The sequence below is a fragment of the Geotrypetes seraphini genome, chromosome 8, assembly GCF_902459505.1.
Source record: "Geotrypetes seraphini chromosome 8, aGeoSer1.1, whole genome shotgun sequence".
Taxonomy (NCBI): Eukaryota; Metazoa; Chordata; class Amphibia; order Gymnophiona; family Dermophiidae; genus Geotrypetes; species Geotrypetes seraphini.
In genome coordinates this window covers 82,236,323-82,263,179 of record NC_047091.1, presented here as the reverse complement: position 1 = coordinate 82,263,179, position 26,857 = coordinate 82,236,323, and the positions used below count along the sequence as shown (strand labels likewise).

The 26,857-nt window shown below is 45.0% G+C and overlaps 4 protein-coding genes and 1 pseudogene across 4 annotated transcripts; 1 reads left to right on the top strand and 4 right to left on the bottom strand.

Annotated features, from left to right (window-relative positions):
• Positions 1-1,135: 1,135 nt before the first annotated feature.
• LOC117364914 (histone H4) lies at positions 1,136-1,521 on the bottom strand. Its single transcript, XM_033954645.1, has one exon. The coding sequence runs from the start codon at positions 1,500-1,502 to the stop codon at positions 1,191-1,193; it is 312 nt and encodes a 103-aa protein (XP_033810536.1). The 5' UTR covers positions 1,503-1,521; the 3' UTR covers positions 1,136-1,190.
• A 1,140-nt stretch (positions 1,522-2,661) lies between these two features.
• LOC117364902 (histone H1.01-like) lies at positions 2,662-3,377 on the bottom strand. Its single transcript, XM_033954635.1, has one exon. It carries the CDS (start codon positions 3,325-3,327, stop codon positions 2,713-2,715), a length of 615 nt encoding a protein of 204 aa, XP_033810526.1. The 5' UTR covers positions 3,328-3,377; the 3' UTR covers positions 2,662-2,712.
• Positions 3,378-13,655: 10,278 nt separating this feature from the next.
• On the bottom strand, positions 13,656-14,105 carry LOC117364904 (annotated as a pseudogene).
• A 258-nt stretch (positions 14,106-14,363) lies between these two features.
• LOC117364908 (histone H2B type 2-E-like) lies at positions 14,364-14,856 on the top strand. Its single transcript, XM_033954639.1, has one exon. It carries the CDS (start codon positions 14,418-14,420, stop codon positions 14,796-14,798), a length of 381 nt encoding a protein of 126 aa, XP_033810530.1. The 5' UTR covers positions 14,364-14,417; the 3' UTR covers positions 14,799-14,856.
• Positions 14,857-15,711: 855 nt separating this feature from the next.
• LOC117364912 (histone H4) lies at positions 15,712-16,093 on the bottom strand. The gene has a single exon (XM_033954643.1). The coding sequence runs from the start codon at positions 16,074-16,076 to the stop codon at positions 15,765-15,767; it is 312 nt and encodes a 103-aa protein (XP_033810534.1). The 5' UTR covers positions 16,077-16,093; the 3' UTR covers positions 15,712-15,764.
• Positions 16,094-26,857: the final 10,764 nt, after the last annotated feature.

Genomic DNA, 26,857 nt, shown 5'->3' with positions numbered 1-26,857 from the left:
GGTGAGAATGTTCCCGCATCTGGACACCTCAGAAAGAGAATAAAAACATGTTTTAAAAAGCATTTATTTTGAAGAATAATTTATAATCGGTGTCACGGATTAAATCGTTTACAGTCTCTACATATTCACCATCTCTCATGAAATTGACCAATCTATTGAATAGTTGTGGTCTGTTTATAGAGGTTTCAAGAACAGAGCTGTGATCTCAGTATTTTTTTTAGCTATCTGTTGTAACAAATTGTCTTAGCCAGGGGTATCTCAACCGCACCTCCTTAAATATGTTAACTTATTCACAGCTCAGGTTTCAGATTTCATGCTTGCAGGTCTGCATTTTAGCCTCTCGTTCCACTCCTGTAAATGTTACCGTTCTCCCACGGCTCTGTACTGACAGTCTTAATAATAAATTTGAGGAAACACTTCAGCCAGATCAGCAGAGCCCAAGACAGCTGCCCTAACCTGTACTCTACTTTCTTAGCTTGTAAAATAATCAAGTTTTGTCACTTTTAGTCTCAGCATATGTCATGACTCTTGATCCTAGTGATTCTCCCTCCCCATGCTGGGACTAAAAGTGGCACGGACCTCAAGACAAAAGTCGCTTAGAAGCTAGGGTAGCTGTCTTGGGCCCTGTTGATCTGGGTTCAAGACCATGTTGAGCCATGGAAAAATACTTTTTCCTGCCAGACCTCCCTTAGCTGAAGTGTTTCATCAAATGTATTATTCTTAATAAGACTCAGCACCCATCCGTAATGTTAGAAACGGCAACAGTTACAGCGCTGGAATGAGGGAACAGTTGTTAAATAAATGAACATTTTTAAGGATATGCGGTTGAGATCTGCGAGGTCCGCGTTTTACCCCGTCTCGCCTAGAGGTTAGGGCAGCTGTCTTGAGCTCTGCTGATCTCTGGCTGAAGTGTTTCCTCAAATTTATTATTAATAAGACTGTCAGTAAGTGGATAAGAAATCGGTAACATTTACAGCAGTGGAATGAGTGGCTAAAATCCGGACCTGCAGGCATGAAATCTAAAACCTGAGATGTGATATTTAAGGTGGTGCAGTTGAGATCCCCGTGTCTAAGACAATTAGTTACAACAGATAGCTAAAAGGACACAGATTACAGCTCTGTTCTTGAAAGCGTGGGTGGCTCTTAAAAGAGCCTTTTGGTTTTGTGAACTGAAAAGTCAATGACACTCTTTAACCTCCAAAGCCGTACAGAGTGCGGCCCTGGCGTTTCAAGGCATATACCACATCCATAGCGGTTACGGTCTTTCGCTTGGCGTGCTCGGTGTAGGTGACGGCATCTCGGATGACATTCTCTAGGAAAACCTTCAGCACCCCACGAGTCTCTTCATAGATGAGACCAGAAATACGCTTTACGCCACCTCTGCGCGCCAGGCGTCGGATTGCAGGCTTCGTGATGCCCTGGATGTTATCGCGCAGAACCTTCCTGTGCCGCTTAGCGCCCCCTTTACCCAGACCTTTTCCGCCTTTGCCACGTCCTGACATCTCGATCTAATAAAACTGAAAACACTCCAGTGACAAATCCGTTTATAAACATCCTTTAATATACAAGAGGGACCGACCTGAAGGAGAACTGAGTTTTCTCCAAACGCGGGAAAATCAAGGTACAATAAATGCCTCCATCAATCACCAACGACCATTGTTCTCGTAGAGAGAAAAGGACCAATCCCGGCAAAGGGCGGGCTTTTCATATTTAGCGGAGGACAAGGCACAGCCTATAAAAGGAGGCGAGCAAGAGAGTTGATTTCTATCGTTATTTTTTTTTCTGTGGTATAAGAAGAAAGGAGTCGTGTGTTCGATATGGCACGTACCAAACAGACCGCCCGTAAGTCCACCGGAGGAAAAGCTCCTCGCAAGCAGCTAGCGACCAAGGCAGCCCGCAAAAGCGCCCCAGCCACAGGGGGTGTGAAGAAACCTCATCGCTACCGACCGGGCACTGTAGCGCTTAGAGAAATCCGCCGCTATCAGAAGTCCACCGAGCTGCTTATTCGCAAGCTGCCCTTCCAACGCCTGGTGCGAGAGATCGCGCAAGATTTCAAGACCGACTTGCGCTTCCAGAGCTCGGCTGTCATGGCCCTGCAGGAGGCTAGCGAGGCTTATCTGGTGGGGCTCTTCGAGGACACCAATCTCTGCGCTATCCACGCCAAGAGAGTCACCATCATGCCCAAAGATATCCAACTGGCCCGCCGCATTCGTGGGGAGAGGGCTTAGAAAGCGCCCTTGGTCAACAGGCATTTAACCCAAAGGCTCTTTTAAGAGCCACCAAATTCCCACGTGAAAGGGCTTAAATGAGTCTTTGTGGTGTAGTGAAGACAGCAGTTAGTGCATGACACCTACTGCAAAAGGTTTACTCTAAACGGCTTCTAATAAAACACAATAAAATACTGCTCTGTTCTCACGCATGGCTACTGGCCTGGAGCAAAGGAATGCCTTGCCCCAACGTCTAGTGTCCACTGGGTTAATCATATATCAAACGGGCTGAATAATGTGTGTGGGGGTAGTTTTTCTATGAAGTAGAGGATAAAACACTTTCTTGGAAATTATTGCAGAACGAGAGGGAGGGCAGCGGAACTGACCCATCTATGTACTGTTCCAGAGAATATTATCTTTGAAACCTGCTCTTTCATTGATGTGTGAGGTGGCTCTGAAAAGAGCCTTTGGGTTTAATAAGCGTCGCCGGTTGTCGAGCAGAGCTTCACTTTTTCTTTGCGGCTTTTGCTGCCTTGGGCTTGGCAGCCTTGGCCGGGCTTTTCTTCACCTTCGCTTTCACCGCTTTGGCTTTAGCCGGGCTCTTCGCCGCTTTCTTGGCTTTAACCGCTTTGGCCTTTTTGGGGCTCTTGGCTGCTTTCTTGGTGGCGGTTGCCGACGGCTTCTTGGCCCTCTTCGGACTCTTTTTCACTCCGGCCCCTGCCGCCTTTTTCGCTTTCTTCACTGCCGCTTTCTTGCTTTTCGGAGGGCTCTTCTTCTTCGCCTCCGGCTGCTTCTTGTTCAGCTTGAAAGAGCCCGAAGCTCCGCTGCCCTTAGTCTGCAGCAGGCTGCCTTTACTCACCAGACTCTTGACGGCTAGCTTCACGCGACTGTTGTTCCTCTCTACATCGTAGCCGGCTGCCGCCAGAGCCTTCTTCAGGCCAGCCAAGGACACGCCGTTGCGCTCCTTTGAAGCCGAGACCGCCTGCACGATCAGCTCGGAGACGCTGGGGCCCGATGCCTTGCGCGCTTTCGCCGCTCCCGCCGGCTTCTTCGCCTTCTTCTTGGCCGCGCCTGGAGCAGGAGGGGGCGCAGCTGCTGCTGCTGGAGCGGTTTCGGCCATGCTCTGCTGTGTCGCACTCGCACCAAAGCCAAAAATTAAACCGATGAAGTTGCTTCTCGGCCCCAGCCGCTCCCACTATTTATAGCAGATGCTGCCCACTGATTGGCTGCGGGCTCAGCGCCTGCCTGCTTCAGACAAAGGCTCCTCTCGCCCTTGTGTTTCTGAAGCCCTCTCAATTAACTTTTTATACTCAAATAACATTCGTTTGCACAATTATTCTCGTTCGGATCAGTAAAGAAGAGTTCATAGTTTGCCCTAAACTCGGTGTTTGCTTCTCATGCATATTAATAAAGTCTAAAAGAACCCTTCCATTGCTTCTTTCGGTCTTTCCCACCTTCCAAAGAGGTGCAACTGTTTTCTATTTGTTAAAATAATATCGCTGTCAGAATCTACATGGGCAGAAATTCCCTGCAACAGTTTTTAAGGAGGTGTAATACTGCTTTGTTCACAAATCAGCCTTTCCTCTTGGAAAATACTGACCGAGAACCCAAATCTAATGGGAAAGAAATAACACACACCATTCAGCACTGTCCTAAGTATCTACCACAGTTAGTCTATTCTCTTATGCAATAAAAACAAAAATCTTTGGATTATAATTGATAATCTCAATATATTAAAGCTGAGGTATGAAAGAGGTTTAACAAAGAACAGTTTGGCAATCAGTTAATTAAGAGTTTGATACTAGCATACCTGTCTATTTTGTATTGGAGAGTCCTTGACAAGTGGTGTGGTACTGGGCGATATCTTGTTGAGGACGCAAATACCCGTCACTCCTGGACTCACGCATAGGAAGTGACATCAGAGGAAGAGCTGATGTTGGCGCGACAGAGCTTGGAGGTTACAGGTCATACCAGGAATGTTACAGAGGTATAGGGGAAGGAAAGTGGCAGAAGGGAGTGGGGTAGGAGCATGTGAAGGCAAAGGAGTGGCACCGCTGCTCTGATGTCCCTCACCTTCGCTCAGGGCCGGATTAAAGGATAGGCCCAGTGGCACGGGCCTAGGGCCCGAAATGATCAATGGGGACCGCTGGTGCCATGCTTTAGGGTCTCACCCTTGCTGGATTCACCGGAGGCAGCAGTAGCGTCGTCATTGTCTCAGCCCATCCCAACATGACCCGACCCTTCCTCTCTCCATTTGCGAGACTCTAAACAGCACCGCAGTACTCTAAGCAGGCTGCTTGGCAGTTTGTCCTGCCAGTGATTCCCTCTGGCGCATCACTGTGTACTTGTGTGCCTAGGGGCCCTCAAAGTATTAATCCTGTCCTGCCTCCACTATGTCATTGTCCCTGAGTTTATTCTTCTAAATGCTGGTTGTGCCTACTACTATACTCCTTCTTTTCTTTTTCCTTAAAATACCAAAGGTCAAGAAAGGGGAAAAAAAAGAGGCTGGGTCTTGACGGGTAATGATGCCTGATTTCAAGTTCTTTTTTTATTTTTTGGCAAATAACTTAGGGGTATATTTTTACTAAGCTGTATTAAGCACTAAAAAGCATGCTTACAGAAGGATAAAAACCAATAAAATAGGGCAAGCTCGAAAAACATACGGTAGTTTTTTTTATATTTGTTGTGGCCTATCCACATGCTAAAGAATAGAAAATTGCTTTTGGCTTTAGGGGAGGATATTAGGTATACGCAGATCTTGTTTTGTTTTGTTTTTTAATTGGCAATGTTTATTGAAAAACTAAAACCAAAATACAACAAAACACAGCAAGTCAATGTGATGACAAGATACACAGGAGTACAGTAGTTCTTCAATACCCCTTGCATAGATCAAACAATGAGTGGTCCCCCCCCTCCCCTCACCCAAACCTCAAACTGCATGAAGTTCCCTCCAGTGGTCAAATCTATCCCATATTCCAGTAAATACCTCCATTTTATGGTTCTTTCGAGCAGTGAGAAACTACAGTGCATACCAAGTATTCAGTTTTTGAAGCAAAATAGAACAGACTGGGGAGTGCGTTTGCTTCCATACCGCAGCAGCAGTCAATAGTAATTTACTAAATGTCTCTTCCTCCACCTCAAAGTCCGCAGGAAATAGGAGTACAAGCACCAAAGTGGTCAAATATTCAACCCATCTGTTCAATATGGACGAGAGAAGGTCTAAAATATGTATCCAAAATACGCTCCCAATAGCCATTCACACATCAAAATAACACACACACAGGTAGGTATTCCTTAAGCTCAACAATGAAATACTCTTACGGCTAAAACAATCAAGCAAATCCATCCAATTTCCATAGTCACTCAAAGTGATCCACACCATTTTTCCCTTCAAAACAAACCCCAAGACCAAGAAGAAAAAAAACAAACTTGAAACCAACTCTTACCGCTCTACCTCATTGCTATCAAAAATGGAACAATGCAATGTTCTGTGTCCGGAAACAGGAATCACAATACATGGGTAACAGCACACCCAGGAAAGGTCAGCTCTTTCTCAACCATTGCTGGGGCTACTCCCTTCTCCAGCTCTGGATGATCTCCCACCTTGCTGAAAATGGAATCCAGGCAATAGTTGCTGTACTGTAGGAGCACCCTTCAAAATGCCTGGCTCATCCACGATCTCGATACCCTTCTTCAGCAGCAACAACTTGGCCTCAGATAGAGGATAATCTCCTTTTGGACTCTGTTGATAGTGATCAGTATCCTGAGAGAAAAGGTCCATCTATAGCGGATGTTAGTTTTGGAGAGAGCTCAGGTAACCGCTCTGAAAGAGCAACACTTCTGCAAAGTGCTGAAAGCATAGTCCTGGTAAAGCTCACTCGACACTCGTGTCAGGTGATGGTCTCCAGCTCTCTAGCACAGCACAAAATGCACACTTTTAAGGTGAAACTCTGGAGGCACACTACTATGTCTCTAGAGTGGTGAGGGTTGCGGGAACCCAACAAGTGATAGGCCCGCTCAATGCCATGCTCGAGGTCTTCCATATTCAAGAGGAAACTACACAGGCCAGTGACCACCTCTCTGGCATCTCCAAAAGCACTAGTATCAGGCACCTCTCACATCTGGAAGTTATTCCTTCTAGCTCTGTTTTCCAAATCCTCCATTTTAGTGACCAATTCAAACAGTTCAGCCCGCACATTAAGAACATAAGAATTGCCACTGCTGGGTCAGACCAGTGGTCCATCATGCCCAGCAGTCCGCTCACGCGGTGGCCCTCAGGTCAAAGACCAGTATTCTAAATGAGTCAAGCCTCAACTGCGCACGTTCCAGTTTAGCATGAACTTGTCCAACTTTATCTTGAAACCCTGGAGTGTGTTTTCCCCTATAACAGACTCCGGAAGAGCATTCCTGTTTTCCACCACTCTCTGGGTGAAGAAGAATTTCCTTATGTTTGTACGGAATCTATCCCCTTTTAACTTTAGAGAGTGCTCTCTCGTTCTCCCTACCTTGGAGAGGGTGAATAGTCTGTCTTCATCTACTAAATCTATTCTCTTCAGTATTTTGAATGTTTTGATCAAGTCCTCTCTCAGTCTCCTCTTTTCAAGGGAGAAGAGGCCCAGTTTCTCCAGTCTCTCACTGTACGGAAACTCCTCCAGTCCCTTAATCATTTTAGCGCTCTTCTCTGGACCATTTCGAGTAGTACAATGTCCTTTTTCGTGTACGGCGACCACTGCAGGACACAGTACTCCAGATGAGGGCGTGCCATGGCCCAGCACAGCGGCATGATAACCCTCTCCGATCTGTTCGTTATCCCCTTCTTAATCATTCCTAGCATTCTGTTCGCCCTTTTTACCTCCGCTGCGCATTGTGCAGACGGCTTTATTGACTTGTCGATCAGAACTCCCAAGTCTCTTTCCTGGGAGGTATCTCCAAGTACTGCCCCGGACATCCTGTATTCATGCATGAGATTTTTGTTACCGACATGCATCACTTTACACTTATCTACGATGAACCTCATTTGCCATGTCGATGCCCATTTCTCAAACTTGATTATGTCACGTTGCAGATCTTCACAATCGTCCTTTGTCTTCACTACTCTGAATAACTTTGTATCGTCCGCAAATTTAATTACCTCATTCGTTGTACCAATGTCCAGATCGTTTATAAAGACCCGGTGAGTGTTACCCACGTGTAACCCGCCAAAATATGGAGGAAAAAACCTGGTCACCGTGGGTACAGGGACAAGGCCATTCACAGCATCGTGGAGCGGTGAATGGCCTTGTCCACAAAGTAAAGTATCTGCCATGTTGTTTCCCTTCCCAGACATCCTCGCTATCGCTGCACTCGCTCTTTTTCACCAGTGGCAAAAAAAATCAAACAAGCAGCCCATCCGGGCATCACTTCCCTTAACCTAGCCATATCCAGACGTTCTTCTCACCTTTGCGGGCACTCTTCATAGTTTTCTCTTTCTGAGAGCACCAGAAGCCTGAAACCATAACCGAGTTCTGTTAGCCAAAAGATTGGGCACCAGAAGCAAGAAACCATAAGCGAGTGCTGTTAGCCAACAGATTAAATAAAAACAAAACAAGCAGCTTGTGTTGCTAGCCTGTGCTCATCTAATCAGTGCATCCTGAGTGAGCGATTCCGTCGTCTTTTTCTCCTCCTCACTATTGCTTCCTGAGTGCACATCTCATAAACTGTGTGCCCATCGTAGAAGTGCAAGTTGCAAGAATGGCCCCTAAGAAGAAGCAGCATGAAAAGGAAGGCAATAAGAAGGAGATGATTACAGTGGCAGTTAAGAAGGAAATAATCCAGAAACATGAACAAGGTATGCGAGTGGCCGACGTTGCAAGTTGTTATAATAAACCTACATCAACCATTTGCACAATATTAAAAAATAAAGAAACATTAAGAAGGCTAGATGCAGCAAAAGGAGTCACGAGAGTATCAAAGATGTAGAAGGAGTCACGAGTTCTGGAAGATGTAGAAAAGATGCTTCTCCTATGGATTAATGAGAAGCAACTCGCAGGTGATACTGTGAGCGAGAGCATTATCTGTGAGAAGGCAAAGGCATTGCACACCGACCTTGAAAGGAAACTGCCAGGTACGTCAACAGACAATGAAGAAGGCTTCAAGGCGAGCAGGGGATGGTTTGATAACTTTAAGAGGAGAAGTGGCATCCGTGAGGTAAGGAGAGGCTGCAAGTTTGGATGCTCGGGCAAGTTCCCGCAGCAAGTTTTTAACTGCGATGAAACGGGCTTTTTTGGAAAAAGATGCTTAGGAGAACCTACATTACAGCAGAAGAGAATGCAATGCCCAGTCACAAGCCCATGAAAGAACGTCTCACCCTCTTGTTCTGTGCTTATGTAAGTGGGGATCTCAAAGTCAAGCCCCTGCTTGTGTATCATTCTAAGAATCCATGAGCCTTCAAGAAATGCAAGATGCGGAAAAGCCAGTTAAACGTTGTGTGAAAGTCCAACAGCAGGGCTTGGGTCACTCGGATCATGTTCATTGAGTGGGTCAATGAAATCTTTGGTTCTGCAGTGAAGAAATGCCTTTTAGAAAAGAATCTGCCACTCAAAGTCTTGCTAATTATGGATAATGCTCCTGCTCATCCTCCAGGCCTAGAGGATGACTTACTGGAGATATTCCAGTTCATTATGGTCAAGTTCCTTCTTCCAAATACAATTACACTAATCCAGCCCATGAACCAGCAGGTCATTTCAAACTTTTAAAAACTTTACACCAAAGCATTCTTTCAGCGATGCTTTGAGGTAACTGATGGAACAAATCTTACCCTCCAAGAGTTTTGGAAAAATCATTTTCACATTGTTAACTGCCTCAAAATCATCGATAAAGCTTGGGATGGGGTCACCAAGAGAACCCTCAATTCTGCTTGGAGAAAACTCTGGTCTGATTGCGTTCTTGACTATGGATTGGAGAGGTTTGTTCAAGAACATGAGACTCCGCTTGTCAATGAGATTGTGTCCTTTGGGACGACCATGGGACTGGAGATGAATGAGGATGACATCCAGGAGCTGGTGGAGGAACATGAGCTAACCACCGATGAACTGATGGATCTGCATTGTGCACAACAACAAGAGGTGAAGGAGGAGATCTCATCTGAGGAGGAGGATAACAAAACGGAGGAATCTCTCACTTCAAATGAGATTAGGGAGATATTTAAAATGTGGGAAAAAGTGCAAAATTTTGTAGAAAAGTACCACCCAAATAAGGCTGTAGCAGTGCGAGCGATGAATCTGTTTAACGACAATGCATTGTCACATTTCTGAGAAATCCTCAAAAGGAGGCAGAAGCAACTATCACTGGATAGGTTCCTTGTTAAAGTCTCACAGAAAGAAACAGATTCCACTGAGCCAACAGATAGCAATGATTAAGTTGTCCTACACAATAACCCTCATCCTCTCCTCTCCTGCCTCACACCAGCCACGATTTGTGCCATCTCATCAGGGCCTCCATTGTGCCTATCAGTGCATTTTGTGTGCCCATCTCATCAGTGCCTCCTGTGTGTCCATCTTAGAAGCAGAAGCAGCATGAAAAAGGTGGCGGTAAGAAGGAAATTAATATTTTTACTTTAAACAGTACAGTTTAGTACAAAGTTTTTGGGATGTGGAACAAATCATTCGAGTCTACATTATTTCCTATGGGGAAGCTCGCTTTGATATAAGAGCGCTTTGGATTGAGAGCATGCTTCTGTAATGAATTATACTCTCAAAACAAGGTTCCACTGTATTACCAAGGAATTTCTTCCTTCGACTCAAAACCCTTTTCCCCACAGCCCACCTCTCATAACCCCGGCAGCAGCCGCTAACTGTAACCCCTACCCTAGCATCCCATACTTAATCCTAAAAAAAATATCTCTCAAAATAACAAAAATGTGCCTAAAGGTGACTTTGTTGTGCTTCTTTCAAATACCAGCATCTTTACAAAACAATATTTCAAATAATCAGTTCACAGTCATATAAACATGACGGCAGATAAAGGCCCAAATGGCCTATTCAGTGTGTCCATCGGCAGCATCCACTACCCTCTGTCGCCTTCCAATTAACCAGTTCTTGATCCAGTCCATTGTTTTTGGGGCCATAGCAAGTGTACTCAGTTTATTAAATGCCTGTGTGGAGCACTGTCAAAGGCTTTACTAAATTCCAAATGCACCACTATTGATGTGGTTTTATGTACAAGTTCTGGTGGAATTCTGCGCAACTGTGCAGAATTTTGCACAATTCTTCCAAACTGCCACATCTCTTCCTTCTCCCTACATAGGCCTGGCCTCATTCCCTCCTTTTGGCCTCCCCCCTCCTTCATGAAACAGCAGTGGTGGGACCCGGCTGACAGAGGCACAAAATTATCAAAATGTTTACGCAGAATTCCGCCAGGAGTTACTTAGATACTATAATTGCACAAATCTGCATAGCTTGGACTTCCCTCATACACTTCCACACACATTTGCCCCATATTCCTTGCCGTTACCTCGCCCATACGTTGACATCATTAAATCCTTCTGCCAAACTGCTCTCTTCTCCCCCCCACTCCAGCAGCAGATGAATGAATAAATAAACATATTTTACAAACTTTGAAAAGTAGGCCTTTTATCCTGCCATCCTGAGTGAGCGGCAAAGGCAATAATAGAGGGCCAGCAATCAGAGTAGAAGGGTTGACCTGAAAGAGAACAACATGGAGAAGGAGGAAGGCACAAATATGATTAACCACTGCAGCCTTTAGGAATATCGTGGTGCTAATTGTTTACTTCTTGTCTGTATTTTTCATACTCTGTTATTTCCTTGAAAATATTTAATGAAGGTCAGTTTGCTTTCTATTCTAAATGTCAATCTGGGATCAAATGACCTAACTTTTGCTTGCACACACTCTCTTTTTATACATCTATAATAATAAAATGCTAGCCACGCATGCGCACTCTCGCCGCGTGTTCCCTGATATCTGATCTGTCGCACTGTGCCTGCGAGAGTGCGCATGCGCGCATACTACGTCACCAGGATCGACTCCACAAGCCGGGACCGCAGCCAGCCGCTGATCGCCTTCACAGCGCAGAATTACTTCTATGGTCTTCATCGCCGGTCCTAAAAGAGAGACCCGAATCGTAAAAAAGAGAAACGGAGCGAGTGTGACCGGGATGAAGATGCTCGCAGAACGTTTCTCCGGTTGTTTTAGTGCCCTTTCTTTCGTCGGGGCCGGGGGGGGGGGAGGGCCGGCCGTCGAAGAAACGAGATGAAGCGGGCGCGCTTTCCTTGACTACGCGGCTCGCGGCTCTTTCCCTCCATCAATGGCGCCGAAGCCCCGGGTCGAGGATAGCCCCGTGCATGTGGCGGTGCGCGTCCGACCCTTGCTGCCCAAGGAGGTACTGCACGGCCACCAGTCGTGCCTGCGGGCGGACCCCCAGGGGCCGGCGGGTTGAGCCTACCATCCAACCCTCCCACTGCGAGACAAACACAAACCTCCGGCCTGCAGCAGCTACACAGCTGCCAATTGCCTCCACAAACCCACGAGGGGAGGAGGGAGAGGGCTGGGGCTGTCCCGCTGGCAGCATGGCCCCGATCCCCTTGCGCCCGCTCTCCGCCCCACTGACGAGCTCTGGAGCGAAGAAGCCACAGTCCGGCATGGCCCGCTGAGAGGGAGAGCGGCGCTGACACCGGAGAGGGAGGGGGGATACACACGAGAGCTCTGCCGCCAGCTCAGCTCTGCCGCTCCGTCTCTTCCGGGGCTAGCAGCAGCAGCCCCCGAAGCTCCTCACCAGCCTGTACCGCCCCCTCGAGAAGGGCTCCCGCAGTGTCCGCTCACGCTAACGACCAACCCCAGGTCTAGGCCGAGCAGCTGCCATCAGCGCTGCTGCTCGGAGGCCGCCGGGACAGAGCTGTGGGCCTGGAGCCGCTCGGCCCACCTCGGCCACCTGTGAAGCATGAGCAAAGAATGGCCCGGCCTCGCTCCGACCAGGCAGGACATGGCGCCGCCGGTTAGAGAGACAGAGAGACCACCCGCATCACCCCCAGCATTCCATGAAGTGTATGTATTGCCTGGGCTCGACTGGCACATTGAGTCACGCAGCACTACAGTGTCTCACGCTGTTAAAGTGAAATTCTGGCCTGGGCAGCTGTAAAAGGCAGACATGTAACAAAGCACTCTTATGCTTCATAGGGGATCCGATCTGGGAAGGGAAGAAGAGAATTGGCTTGGGGGTAATAAAAGGGGGAGAGGAATAAGATGGGGAAAAAGGAAAAAGAAATGAAGTAGGGGAAAGGAAAGATCAAGATAAAGGGTCAGATAAGGAGAAATGAAGAAGCCTGGTAAGAAGAATTCTGGTAAGAAGCCTGGTAAGAAGAAGGGATGAGAAATTAGATGGTGAGGCTGAAGGAAAAGGCAGAAATGGAACTAGGAGACAGCAATGGAAAACCTAGGAGGGGGAAAAATTGAATAGGATAGTGGAAGGAAAACGGTCTGGTAAGAATATTAAAAGAATAGAGAGAGGCAACAGGAAATGCATTTTTAGAAGGAGAAAAGAATGTAATCGCAGAAAGCATGGGAGGAGAAGAAAGAATGGAAACTAAGAGTTGAACCCAGAAACAGAGACAAGAATGAAATAAAAACATAAAAAGATCAATTAAAGGGGTGCTGCTGGATAAGGTGAGCAGTGATGGGGTGGTGGAGGACACAGGGGAGGTAAAAGGAAGGGAGAAAGGGTGGTGGTGGACAGCCAAGGAAAAAAAAAGAAAGACAGAAATACAGAAAGCGGCTAAGGAGAGAGAAAAATAAATAAAACCACACACACATATTCTAGCCCGTTAATGTAACGGGCTATAAGACGTGTATATATATACACACTCCGCTTCATGTGCGCTCTAGAAAACGATAAACCATCAATCAGTGCTTAAAAAAAAAAAAAAAAGCTAACAGAAGTCTTTAAAAGAGTGTTCAGGACACAGCTCTCGTTGGCAAGGTTTGAAAAGCCCGCCCTGTGAAGTGATTGGTCAGATAAGAATTCCTTCCCTGCCCAGACCGGAAGAGAAGCCTTAACAAATCGCTCTTGCTATGTTCGTGGTGCTATGTGGTGTTCGTGGGAGGGAATTATTTTATTCCTAACCCTGTTTTCCCTGGACGGCTCAAAGCTGTCACCTACCCATTGTTACTTTCTTTTCTAAAACCCCATTGATATAGCTATCCTTTTGGCTGTGTCATGTTTTTTTCTCGCTTTTCTTTGACATCTTTCTACTGCTAACAGGTAAGATACTGCACACTTTGCCTCATTTACGTATAACCTTCAGGTGTGCCAAAACACTGCAGCGGTGATCAATGCCATCTCCGATCCCAGAAGCAAGGCTAGTTGTTAACACACCCACTCCCACCAAGTTTACAACTAGTGTTTACAAAACAAAACCGGGTTCATTCAGCAAACTGGCTCTTTCCATGATAAGAGTGGGTGGCTCTGAAAAGAGCCTTTGGGTTTCTGGTTAACGTCCTCTCAACGGGACAGCTTTATTTGCCTTTGGCCGCTTTGTGGCTCTCGGTTTTCTTGGGCAGTAGCACAGCCTGGATGTTAGGCAGGACGCCGCCCTGCGCGATGGTGACTTTCCCCAGCAGCTTATTCAGTTCTTCATCGTTGCGGATGGCCAGCTGCAAGTGCCTGGGGATGATCCGAGTCTTCTTGTTATCGCGCGCGGCATTGCCGGCCAGCTCTAAGATCTCAGCGGTCAGATACTCCAGCACCGCTGCCAGATAGACCGGGGCGCCGGCACCCACCCGCTCAGCATAGTTGCCCTTCCTCAGCAGCCTGTGCACGCGCCCTACGGGAAACTACAGCCCTGCTCGGGACGAGCGAGTCTTGGCTTTAGCTCGAGCCTTCCCTCCTTGTTTGCCGCGCCCAGACATTTTATTTTCAAATTGGTTTTCTGAGAATAAAAGAATATCAATCGCTTCAGTCTCTGAATTTTTATACCTTCCTAAAGCTTCACTACCTCGTTTTTGATTGGATAAACGAGTTTAGCCCCGCCTATGAGGCTCGCGGACCAATCCCATTCTAGAATTTAAACCGAGGCTATCCCAACACTTAGCTAAGTCCAATAGCAAGGAAAGGCGCGCAGAAAATCGAATTTGCATAAACATACTATAAATAAAGCCATCGGCCTTTCTTCAGCATACTCTGTTTGCTTATTTTTCAAAGCGCTTAGGAAATATACCGAGATGGCCGAGCCGGCCAAATCAGCTTCTGCAGCCAAGAAAGGCTCCAAGAAAGCGGTGAGCAAGACTCAGAAAAAAGATGGGAAAAAACGCAAGCGACAAAGGAAGGAGACCTATGGTATTTATATCTATAAAGTGCTGAAGCAGGTTCATCCCGACACCGGTATTTCCTCCAAGGCTATGGGCATCATGAACTCCTTCGTGAGTGACATCTTTGAGCGCATCGCCGGAGAAGCCTCCCGCCTCGCTCATTACAACAAGCGCTCCACCATCACCTCCAGGGAGATCCAGACCGCAGTGCGCCTCCTGCTGCCCGGTGAACTGGCCAAACACGCCGTGTCCGAGGGCACCAAGGCAGTCACCAAGTACACCAGCTCCAAGTAATTGCGGGCTTAGCCTACAGCTCTACAAACCAAACCCAAAGGCTCTTTTCAGAGCCACCCACGTGCTACACATAAAGAGATGGATTTCTAGTTTATACAGCACTTCTCTTCAAAGTTCTGAGCGAGGTTCATATATCTGTTTCCCTTTTCTCCTAGATGCCATGTGTCTTTTTCCATTTCCTATTTTTAAAACCTCTTGCTGCTAGCTCCCATGTCCCGCTTACCCTAAATGAGAGCATAAAACATCCAGGAGCGCGTCTTCCCAGGAAGGGGTAAAACGCGGATCTTAGCCGCATTTCCTTAAAAATGTTCATTTATTAACAATTATTTCAGGTTTCATGTCTGCATGCCCCTCATTCCAGCGCTGTAACTTGCAGTTTCTAACACTACGGGTGTGTGCTGACAGTCTTAAGAATAATAAATTTTAGAAAACGCTTCAGCTAAGGGAGGTCTGGGCATAAAAAAGTATTTTTGCCTGGTTCAACCTGGTCTTGAACCCAGATCAGCAGGGCCCAAGGCAGCTACCCTGCCACTTTTAGTCTCAGCATAAATGAGAAGCACTAGGGGCCATCATAGCCTAAAAGTGTCGAGACTAAAGAGTGATAAAACTTGATTATTTTACAAGCTAAGAAAATAGCCTAGAGGTTAGGGCAGCTGTCTTGGGCCCTGCTGAAGTGTTTCCTCAAATTTATTAATAAGACTGTGAGTGCAGAGCGGTGGGTTAGAAAACGATACCATTTACAGAAGTGGAAAGAGAGTCTAAAATGCGGTCCTGAAAGCATGAAATCTGAGCTTAGAATTAACATATTTAAGGAGGTACGGTTGAGATCTCCGTGGCTAAGACATTTGTTGCAAGAGATAGCAAAAAAAAAAAAAAAGACACTGAGATTACAGCTCTGTTCTTGAAAGCGTGGGTGGCTCTTAAAAGAGCCTTTGGGTTTTGTGAACTGAAAAATCAATGACACTCTTATCCTCCAAAGCCGTACAGAGTGCGGCCCTGGCGTTTCAAGGCATATACCACATCCATAGCGGTTACGGTCTTTCGCTTGGCGTGCTCGGTGTAGGTGACGGCATCTCGGATGACATTCTCTAGGAAAACCTTCAGCACCCCACGAGTCTCTTCATAGATGAGACCAGAAATACGTTTTACGCCACCTCTGCGCGCCAGGCGTCGGATTGCAGGCTTCGTGATGCCCTGGATGTTATCGCGCAGAACCTTCCTGTGCCGCTTGGCGCCCCCTTTACCCAGACCTTTTCCGCCTTTGCCACGTCCAGACATTTCGTGCTAGTAAAGCTGAAAACACTAAAATGATAAATCCGCAGACGAAGTGCTCTTAATATACAAGAGAGACCGACCTGAAGGAGAACTGAGTTTTCTGCAAACGCGGGAAAATCAAGCTACAATGCATGCCTCCAAATCTGTGTCCATTCTGCAAATTCTCCAAGATCGTATTCAAAAGACAGAGAACTGAACTGATCCTTTGCCTTGCTCCACACACATGTTGGCGTTGTTAAAGTGCTGTGAATGATATATAAAATATGGAATATAAGCACCAATGGGGATATAAAGTATCATCTACCCTGCCCAGCTCAAACCTCCACTCACTCCCATCTTAAAGCTACTTTCCTTTTTCTTGAGTTCCCTTGGTTGGTTGGTTGGTTGGTTCTATCATAGCTGCTTTAAACTGAGTTATTGTCTCAGTATTTTCAGTGCATTGTCATTACACCATGTTCTGTATTAAGGATAAATGTGGAACAGAAATGAATAATACCATTCTAAATCAAATGAGCAGTCCATAGGGCAGGGGAAAAATGAGTAGTGATCTAAGGAAACTTGAAGAGAGAGCAAAATATAAGATTTTGTGTCAAAAAGGGGTAGGACTTTGTATATTGAGGTGCAGTACATGACATGGGAGTGAAGCAGAAATGTTGCACTTCAGAGCAGACAGGATAACCATGTCCAGTGACCCTGCTTCATCCTTATTCTGCAGCCATCTTAAATGCCACAAAATTTGAACTTTGTACGACAAAGGGAACAGTCTTATCGCCAAGCACTGCCTTCTCCGCAATCCTTTTCGCCTTCTATCACCTATGGGGCTCAGAGGCAGGATATTTGGGCCCGAGTAGCAGGGGAGAAGGAGAAGAAATATGCAGCAAAGGCCTTGTACCGCTCCTATCCTACTAACAGTCGTGGAGGGTGAATGATGATGTCCAGGACCGAATGAAGGTCGCTAAATCAAGGATGAAGAAAAATGGAAAGTGATCGGGGCTTAATCCACGGTGGGAATTGTAAGGGGGAAATGAGTGGGAGGATCAGAGGGCAAGCCAGAGGAGTGGAGAGAGACTGAACGGATTCCAGGGTGGAGGAAGGATGAGGATAGAAACTAGCTGACTGGGAGTGGGGTTGGGGGCAATAGAAACATAAGAACTGAAGCATTACTATACTGGGACAGACCGAAGTTCCATCAAAACTAGTATTCTGTTTCTAACAGTGGCCAACCTAGATCACAAGTTCCTGTCAAGATCTTAATGCCTAAAACAGATTTTATGCTGTGTATCCTAGAAATAAGCAGTAGATTTTCCCAAGACCATCTTAATAATGGCTTAGGAATTTCCTTTTATAAAGTTAACCAAACCTTTTTTTGAAATACTGCTAAGCTAACTGCAATCACCCCCATTCTCTGGAAACAAGCTCAGGAGTTTAATCACACCTTTAGTGATGAAAAGTTTTCACCTCTGTTTTAAATCTACTCATTTCCTTCATAGTATGTCCCCTAGTCCTAGTGTTTTTGGAAGGTGTAAACAAGAGATTCACAGGTATAAGCAGCAGATTTTCCTAATTCCATCTTAATAACGACTTATGGACTTTACTTTTAGGAACTTGTACAAACCTTTCTTAAACCCTACTATGCTAATACTCTTACCACATTCTCTGGCAACACACTCCAGAATGTAATAACACATTCAATGAAGAAATGTTTTCTCAGCATGAACGTGGAGGGAGAGATATTCTAGATATGTCTCTTGAGGAGGGGATTTAGGAGCTGTAATATGAGTCAAACAGCACAGGAACAGTCTAAACATTACATAAGTAACAAGAGTGCAGATAATAATAAAGATTATAACAATAAGAAGGTCTTTCACCCACCCCTGCATCCAACTAAAATACAGATCCCAAGGATTAGATAAACCAGAATTACGTTTAAGTTCAGCAGAGAGGTCTTCTAATTTTTTAATGGCCATAGTAACCTTACCCGTGGGACCTGTATTGTCAGGAATAGTAACCTTACCCGTGGGACCTGTATTGTCAGGAATAAAGGTGCAACAGGATAAAGTACTGGGGATAATTTTACAGACACCCCCCTTCTCTGCAAGGATCATATCCAGGGCCATGTGATTTTGGAAAGCCATTTGAGAAGTGGGGCCTAACTGATCAGCAATACTTTGTAAGGCGTCCCTAGAGTAATTCACAAGGCATTGCTGATAAATGTAATTAATCTAATCAACATTCTTATTGATAGTAATAAGGGGAATAAGGGACTCAAACCCAGTCTTAACCTGATCTCGGGCCTTGAATTCATTTGGGACCCCTCTTGGGACCCATAGAGCATCTATGTATACATACGGATCAAAACTACCAAGGAGATCACGTTTATGTCGAGGCAAAGTGGAGGAGGAACCATGCGAATAGGAAGGGTGTCCTTCAGAAAGGATATGCAGGGGCATGATAACCTTAGCTAAAGCGCACTGGCCTATCCACTGGCTGGGTAGTTTAACACGGAGCAGAAGACATCAACATATTAACACCTTTTAGCTAAGCACTCAGGGTCTATCTGCATCTACATTCCAGAGTCAGATTGATATAATTTTCCATAGGCCCTTGCCGACATTAGCTATGCCAACCAAAAATGCTAATTGCTAGCAATAGCTATGCTGACATCTCCCATACTTTGTTTAATTTAATTTTTATTCTTTGAAATGAAGGCAAGCTTGTGGTACCCTTCTATAAACAGCCAGTCTGCATTTTGCAGATGCCTCGCTTACCTCCAACATTATAGCAGCACGTCCCCTGTCCTGCAGAATCTCCAAGCTATGAAGATAAACAGTTCCCATTATGAGTTCAAACCTCTGTCTTAGGTTGTACAGTATGCTATATCTTACCCGTCATTGAGCGAATGAACGGTGCATAAGGGATGCAGGAAACTTTCTCAGGAGGTTCAGGCATAAAGGTACCAAGATGTCAAGAGAGGGTATGCAAGTATGGGATATGAGATAATTATGTCTGACTCTGGTATGCAATGCAATATGCCAAATAAAAAACCAAATTAGCCAAATTAGCAAGTGTCAGAGAAGATACTGGAAATATATGTATAACTGTCTTAAAAGCTAGAAATAACGTTGTGGGATAAAGAAATATACATGTGTTTCACTTCACAGCAAAGGAGAATCATAACAATACATAGCAAAATTTGTAGAATAATTAAGATAATGATAGGGTGAATTAAAACATTAAATACGTGGTTTGCAGTGGGCAAATACTCAAAGAAAAGTTCCCAAACTAGAGGCATGAGCATCTCGGAGCAAATTTTCTACAGTTTGTGCAATCTGTCCATTTTTAAAAGTGATAGTATGATTCACTTCTTTGCAGATTTTCTTAAGTTGTTCAATGTAAGTATGGAGTTCAGTAAAATTCAGCAGCTTGTGAAATGTCTCGTTCCCCATACCAAGAGGTAGTGGATGTGCAGCATATGAAATAAAGTTTGGAATATCCATAGAATCATTAGTTACCAGAGGTGTGCAGTAGTTTCTATTGTTCAGTAAATAGGTTTAAATGTACAGCAGAGCGTTCTTAGGAATGTGGATATCATGAATCCGTAGATCCAACGAACAGGAAACAATGAACAGGAAACATTGCATACAGCATGTGTGAGAAGATAGAGAAGTCTTTGCATTCAGGGTGCAGGAAGATGAATTAGTCCAGCAGGAACCGACAGTCTCTTTAAACTGGAGAGATGCATACTTGGGATGAAATGATGTCTGCACAGGATCTGTGAATCACTGGAAACTGGTGATATTCACCCTTGGGATTAAATGATGTCTGTGTCTACAGGGATAGATACACCGGCTTGAAAAGAGTCCAGATATCATTCAGCAGCTGTACTCCAGTGTGATTCAAATAAGAGATAGAAAACGAGAGATAAACCATGTTGCCTGTACTGAATGTAGAGAGAGAGAGATCAGGTTGCCTGTACTGAATGTGGCAACATGTGACAATATTACTTGGTATAGTTATGGCAAAAGAGAGACAATATTCAGTTACTTAAGGTTCTTAATCGGACATTCCAAAAGATATGTTTTTGTGTGCTGCATATAACTATTATGACATTTCAGAGAGACCATAATTCTGTACTGAATGTATTCGGAAATGTATACTGAATGGTTCATATCTAGTGAGCACCATAGAATAAACACTGTATAACCTTTTCTTAAACATATAACCCCTAACTAAGCTACATTTAGAATATGAAAGCTATAAGTAAAAAGATCATTGCGCAATTAGGCTAGTAAAAAGTGGAAAAAGAGCTCTAGAAATGGCCAATGTTATGTATCCTGGGGTACCTACTAAACTAAAATAGTAGACAAAACACAGACCACATGGCACAGACAAAACATAAAATACAAAGTTTTTTTAAGCGTGAAGCTATTTTTCCATCTGTCAAGTGTGCAGGGCTGAATTTAACTCTGCAAATAAACACATTGTTATAGAAAACCAAAATAAAGATGAACACATGAGTAATACAAATAATGCATATCATAACCATCTCATAATCGGAAAAGGCATAAGGCTAATATCTTTTTTGGAACGTCTTTATCTCTGCAGTGATAAAGAGGATCCTTGGAAAACACTGGAAATATCTTTGTGCCAAAACTGGTCTGGGATGGCTATGTATATATCCGAACTGCTGCTAAGAAAAAGAAAAAAAAAAAACATTTTAAATTGGCAACATCCTAATTTCAGCTAAAACAATAGGAAGGAATTTTTTTTTTTAATTCAGAAACGTGCCAGCTGTGCTTTAAAGTAAATCTGTAAGTGTGTAAAAGGAGAAGTGGGGTAAGTAAGGTGTCGAGCTATATATTTCTGTAGCAGGGAGCAAAGGTCAAGAATGAAAAAATCACTGGCAAGAAGTTGAAATGTCGAGCGAGCACTGCGGTGACCAATGCCATGATATAGGACAATGAATAAGGGAGAGCTAGCAGCTGGTATACAAGGTTTCCCCTCTTTGCACCAAAGTCCTTCCGAAGGGCGGCTTTGGGCACCTGCCAGATGCCAGGCATCAAGTTCAGAGGGGGTAACAAAGGACTGCTGTAGTGAGCTGGATGAGAAGAGGAAAGAAAAGATCACGACCAAGAAGGCTGACAGGACAATGGGGAATAATAATGATTTTCCCAGTTAAGGATGGTTTCTCCTCTTCCGTCCCTATTACAATAAACTCTGTTCCTGTTCAAATAATTATTTCTATTAAACTTCTTGGAGTTATTCTTGATGGAAAATTCTCGTTCCATGATCATATAAGTTCAGTAGTCAAGAAATGTTTTTACCGCCTCCGAATGATTAGATCTCTTTCTACTTTATTAGACCAAACTTCTTTAAATACTCTTATTCATTCGCTAGTCATTTCATGTCTAAACTATAGCAATGCATTATATAAAGGCATCACTAAGAAAGAAATAAAACGCCTCCAAATTATTCAAAATACTACCATTAAAATCATTTCAAAAGCTCAAAAATTTGATCATGTCACACCGCTTTTGATTAACGCCCATTGGCTTCCCATAGATCATCGAATTACTTATAAAATAATGTTACTGATACATAAAACTATAGCTTCCGGTCTAACTGATTTCATCAACAGGTTATTAATCCCCCACACACCCCATTGCACATTACGTTCTTCTTATCAAAACCTGTTATCCATTCCCTCTTTAAGACACATTGGCACCATACATACTAATATCTTTTCTGTTACGGCCCCTACCATCTGGAACTCAGCACCAAATTATATAAGAGAAATTTCATCACTTGATAAATTTAAAAGTAGCTTGAAGGCCTTTCTTTTTAAAGACGCATTTGGAGTATAATAGTCCTTTTAAGGACTATAATGGAACTTCGCTCCTTGCTTTTCTTATTCATTTTAATCTTTTCTACATAGTGCTAGATTATTTATTTTTTGTTCCCTCCCTTTTGTTTTTATCCTTCTCCCTCTCTTTTTCATTACACAAATGTATTTCTACCCTTTTTCATTTTGTTTCGGCAAGTTAATGTTCGTCTATGTGTCTGACTTTCTGTTTTAATAATTATAATTTGTTTTTTAATGTATTTTTAATGTATGTATTGTTTTTATATATTATGTAAAACCGCTCTGAACCTTGACAAGGCGGTATATCAAATCCCCAAACAAACCTGAAACCTAAAACGGAATTTTTTCTTTCCAGAAACACAGCACAAGAAACAGCAGAAGTTTCCTTCTTCGGCAAAAGGATAGCAGCCAAAGAAGGAACTCAAAACATGAGTCAAAGTCAAACTATTGTACGTTCGAGAGGAAGACAAGAAACAGTTCTTGTGTACAAGCTGCGAAGAAAAAAATCTTAAACTGAATACAGCTATCAAAATTCAGGACTGGTGACACAGAGAGATGTTAGCTGGAGGGAGAGTGTCACACACACGAGCAACATAAGCCTTACAAGTCTCATCTGTCTAGGAGGGGGGAATCCTAAGTGTCTTTATGACCCATAACAAGAACAATATAACAATGCAGAAATTTTCGCTTACCTTACCTTATAAGTGAGGTACATTAATAATATACAATAAAATCTTATACTCTATAAAATCTTATCTAAGCAATAGAAAAGAAAAAGCACATGCAAAAGACACAGGCGACAGAATGGGCAGGCGATTATATAAATCCACAATAGAGAGACTTCCCAAAAGTCTTCACTTAATTTCGTTCTTTCCGAAAGAACGGCAGCTGCTTATTTTCACGGCGGGAGCTTCCCAAAAACTCCACGCAATAGAAACAGGTTTCCCAAAAGCCTTACTTAATAAATAAAGGGTTGGAACAGGACGCCAATACCAGTGAGTATTAAAGAACAGAAAAAAATCAGAAATACTCACAAGATATTGGTGATGTCCAGTCCATCCCGGACACAAGCCCCCAACTGAAGCGAACTGGGTCCGTTTCTTGGTCCCGAAACAGCCCTGCACACACCCTGTCATCTGTCCAGATATCTGGAGGCATTCCCCTTAGAAAGATACTCAGACAGTGTCCTAAAGAGATTGCCTGTATTTTATTAGTTTACATCCATTTTTATATCTTTTTACATGGGTCAGTGATAACCAACACAGGAAAAGGGGGTTGGACAAACAAAAGGGGGGTGGGTGAGTGAGCAGGATATGTGCTTCATTGTCTAAATCTAAAGGTGTTAAAGCTTCCCTTATCTCTCTCAACCGGTACATGGCAGTGGGGGGTTGAACCTCCATTGTCTCAAACAGCTAACTTCATTAACAAGATTAAATGGCCTTTTCCCAGAAAATCAAGAGAACAAACACAAACACTGTCTGTGTTTGAGCACCTCCAGCACAGACAGAGACAGAAAACTTATGATATATGTGTCCTTTCAACCATACGTCCTGTTTTGAACGGGACCGTCCTGTTTTTAGATCCCATGTCCCGTTATCCCCATGCACAGCTTCAGGACGCCGAAATGTCCAGTTTTCAGAGACAGCGTCCCGAAGCTGTGCTTGGGGATAACGGGACAGGCAATCACTTCCCCTCTCTTCCTCCCTCCCTGCTGCGCTAAAGCCAGTCTGCCTGTCTGCCTCCCTCTCTCTATCGCCGATGCCTGCCCCCTTTGAACCGGCCCCCGCTGCAGCTTGCTACCCGCCGAAGCCTACCGCCCCTTCAACCCCCCTCCCCCGAGTCCGCTGCCACCCGCCGCAACTAAAAATAAGGAAGGTCCAGGCGCCGGTAGAGAGAAGTTCCAGGCTAGTCAATCGCCGCCTGGCTGGCCCGAAACTTCATCTCCAACGTCCGAATTGACGTCGGGAAGGTTTGTGGGCCGTGCCTGGACCTTCCTTATTTTTTAGTTGCGGTGGGGGGCGGCGGACCAGAGAGAGTGGAGTTGAAGCAGAGGTAGGCTTCTTGGTTGAGTACCTGATTGTAAAAAAAAACGCTTAGATAACCTTGATAGGCGGTATATAAAATCCTAATAATAATAAACTTGATAGCAAGCCGCAGCAGGGGCCGGTTCAGGGAGGGGGGCAGGCTTCGGCGCTGGAGGGAGGCAGACAGGTAGGCTGGCTTTAGTGCAGCAGGAAGGGAGGGAGGGAGGCTGGCTGGAAGGCAGTGAGGGTGGCTGGCTGACTGGCAGGTAGTGAGGGTAGCTGGCTGGAAGGCAGTGAGGCTGGCTGGCTGTGAGGGTGGCTGGATGGCTGGCTGGAAGGCAGTGAAGGTGGGTGGGTGGGTTACTGGCTGGCTGGAAGGCAGTGAGGGTGACCAAGGTACAAAGGAGAACTGATACTGGATCTGGGTGCTCTAAGGACATAGGAAGGAGGCATTGGGGGCACTAAGAACACAGGAAGGGACACTATGGACATAGGTAGGAGGCACTGGGGGCACTAAAGACATAGGAAGGAAGGAGGGAGGGAATAGAAAGGGACAATTGTTGGGCCTGAGTGCAGAAAGAAAGAAAGGATCCACAGTCAGAAGGAAACACAACCAGAGACTCATGAAATCACCAGACAGCAAAGGTAGGAAAAATGATTTTCTTTTCAATTTAGTAATCAAAATGTGTCCGTTTTGAGAATTTATTACTGCTGTCTATATTTTGTACTATATTTGTTTATTTTTCTATAGTTACTAAGGTGACATTGCATATTTTAAAGTCATCTGCCTTGACATCTTGACATCCCAAATATAAATGATAATTAACATTTTCTCTGTGTATAGTATGCTTTGTGTTTTTTAACAATTTTATGGATACCATTATGAATTAATAAGATATTATGTGTACATGAAAAATGAATTGAAGAAATTGGGGGCGGGATTGGGGTGGTGCTAGGGCAGGATTGGGGGCAGGACTGAATATTAATAATGCAAGAAGACAGAGCGAACTACAAGAAATGAACGGATGGCTAAGGAGATGGTGCGAGGAGGAGGGATTCCACTTTGTTCGAAACTGGACGACCTTCTTGGGGAAGAACAAGCTCTACAGGAGAGATGGACTGCACCTGAGCACAGCTGGGACGAGGCAGCTGGCAAGAAACATCCAAAACACCATAGACCTAGCTTTAAACTGAGGAGAAGGGGAAAGCCGGAAGTCGATCTGGCCTCGACACACCGGACATTGGTATCAAAAAATGATACTGAGCAAGGACATTGCAAAAGAGAGCTTGGGACCGAGTGGGATCTGATGGACAAAGGGACTGAGAGAAAATTCTTGGGCAAAGGGACTATGAGGGGCTTCTTGGGCAAAGGGACTGAGGGGACACTTTTTGGTAAAAGGACCGATTGGGAACTCTGGGACAAAGGGGCTGAGAGGAACTTTTTGGACAAAGGGACTGGGAGGGAACTTTTGGACAAAAGGGCTAAGTGGAAATCTTCAGAAAAAGGGCCCACAGATGCAACAGGAGAGCCAGGGGACCATCCAAAAAAGGGGATACTGGCTGGGGGTAGAACAGACACGCCACGGGAGGTGGAGGACCGAGTAAAGGCAAGCCAGGTGGGAGCGCCGAGCCAAGGAAAGAAAACAGCAGGGCGGGCGACAAATCAGGACCTATATTGCCTCTACACAAATGCGAGGAGCCTCAGGGCCAAAATGGGAGAGCTGGAAATTATAGCCAGTCAAAAAGCCCTGGATATAATTGGAATCACAGAAACATGGTGGGCTGATGACAATAAATGGGATGTGGTCATACCAGGGTACAAACTTTACAGGAGAGACAGAACACACAAGAAGGGTGGAGGAATAGCGCTATACATAAAGGACTCCATACCCTCAACCAAAATGGAAACAACAGTAAGGTCGGAAGGCTTGGAATCAATATGGGTTAAACTACCAGGAGGATCTGGAGCAGACATCAAATTGGGCCTATACTATCGTCCGCCTGGCCAATCGGAAGAAATCGACCGGGACCTGGAGACGGAACTGCGGCAGGTATGCAAAAATGGAAGTGTGGTGGTGATGGGGGACTTCAACTACCCTGGGATAGACTGGAGTATCGGGCACTCAAGTTGCGAGAGAGAGACCAAATTCCTGGAAGCCACGAGGGACTGCTTCCTGGAACAGCTGGTCACGGAACCTACACGAGGAGTAGCCACCCTTGATCTAATCTTCGGTGGACTGGGGGGACCTGCAAAGGAAGTAGCAGTATTAGACCCACTGGGGAACAGCGATCACAATATGATCCAGTGCAGACTAGAACTGGGATCAACCAGGGTGAAAAGAACCACAACGACAGCGCTCAACTTCAGAAAAGGGAATTATGATGCAATGAGGAAAATGGTGGGGAAGAAACTCAACGGCAGCACAAGGGAGATAGAGTCCGTAGAAAGAGCCTGGTCCCTGCTCAAATGTACGGTGCACGAAGCACAGAACCTGTACGTCCCCAGGTTCAGAAAAGAGTGCAAGAAAAATCGAATTAAGAACCCAGCATGGATAACGGCTGCGGTAAAAAAAGCGATCAGTGACAAGAAAGCATCGTACAAAAAATGGAAACAGGACCAAACGCAGGCCAACCAAAAGGAACACAAGGAAAGCCAAAAGGAGTGCCACCGAGTGGTTAGGAGAGCAAAGAGGGAATATGAAGAGAGACTAGCGGGAGAGGCAAAAAATTTCAAATCATTCTTCAGGTACGTAAAGGGAAAGCAACCAGCGAGGGAGGAAGTGGGGCCCTTGGATGATGGGGATAGAAAGGGAGTATTGAGGGAGGAAAAAGAAATAGCGGACAAGTTAAACGACTTCTTTACGTCGGTCTTCACGAGGGAAGACACATCCAACATT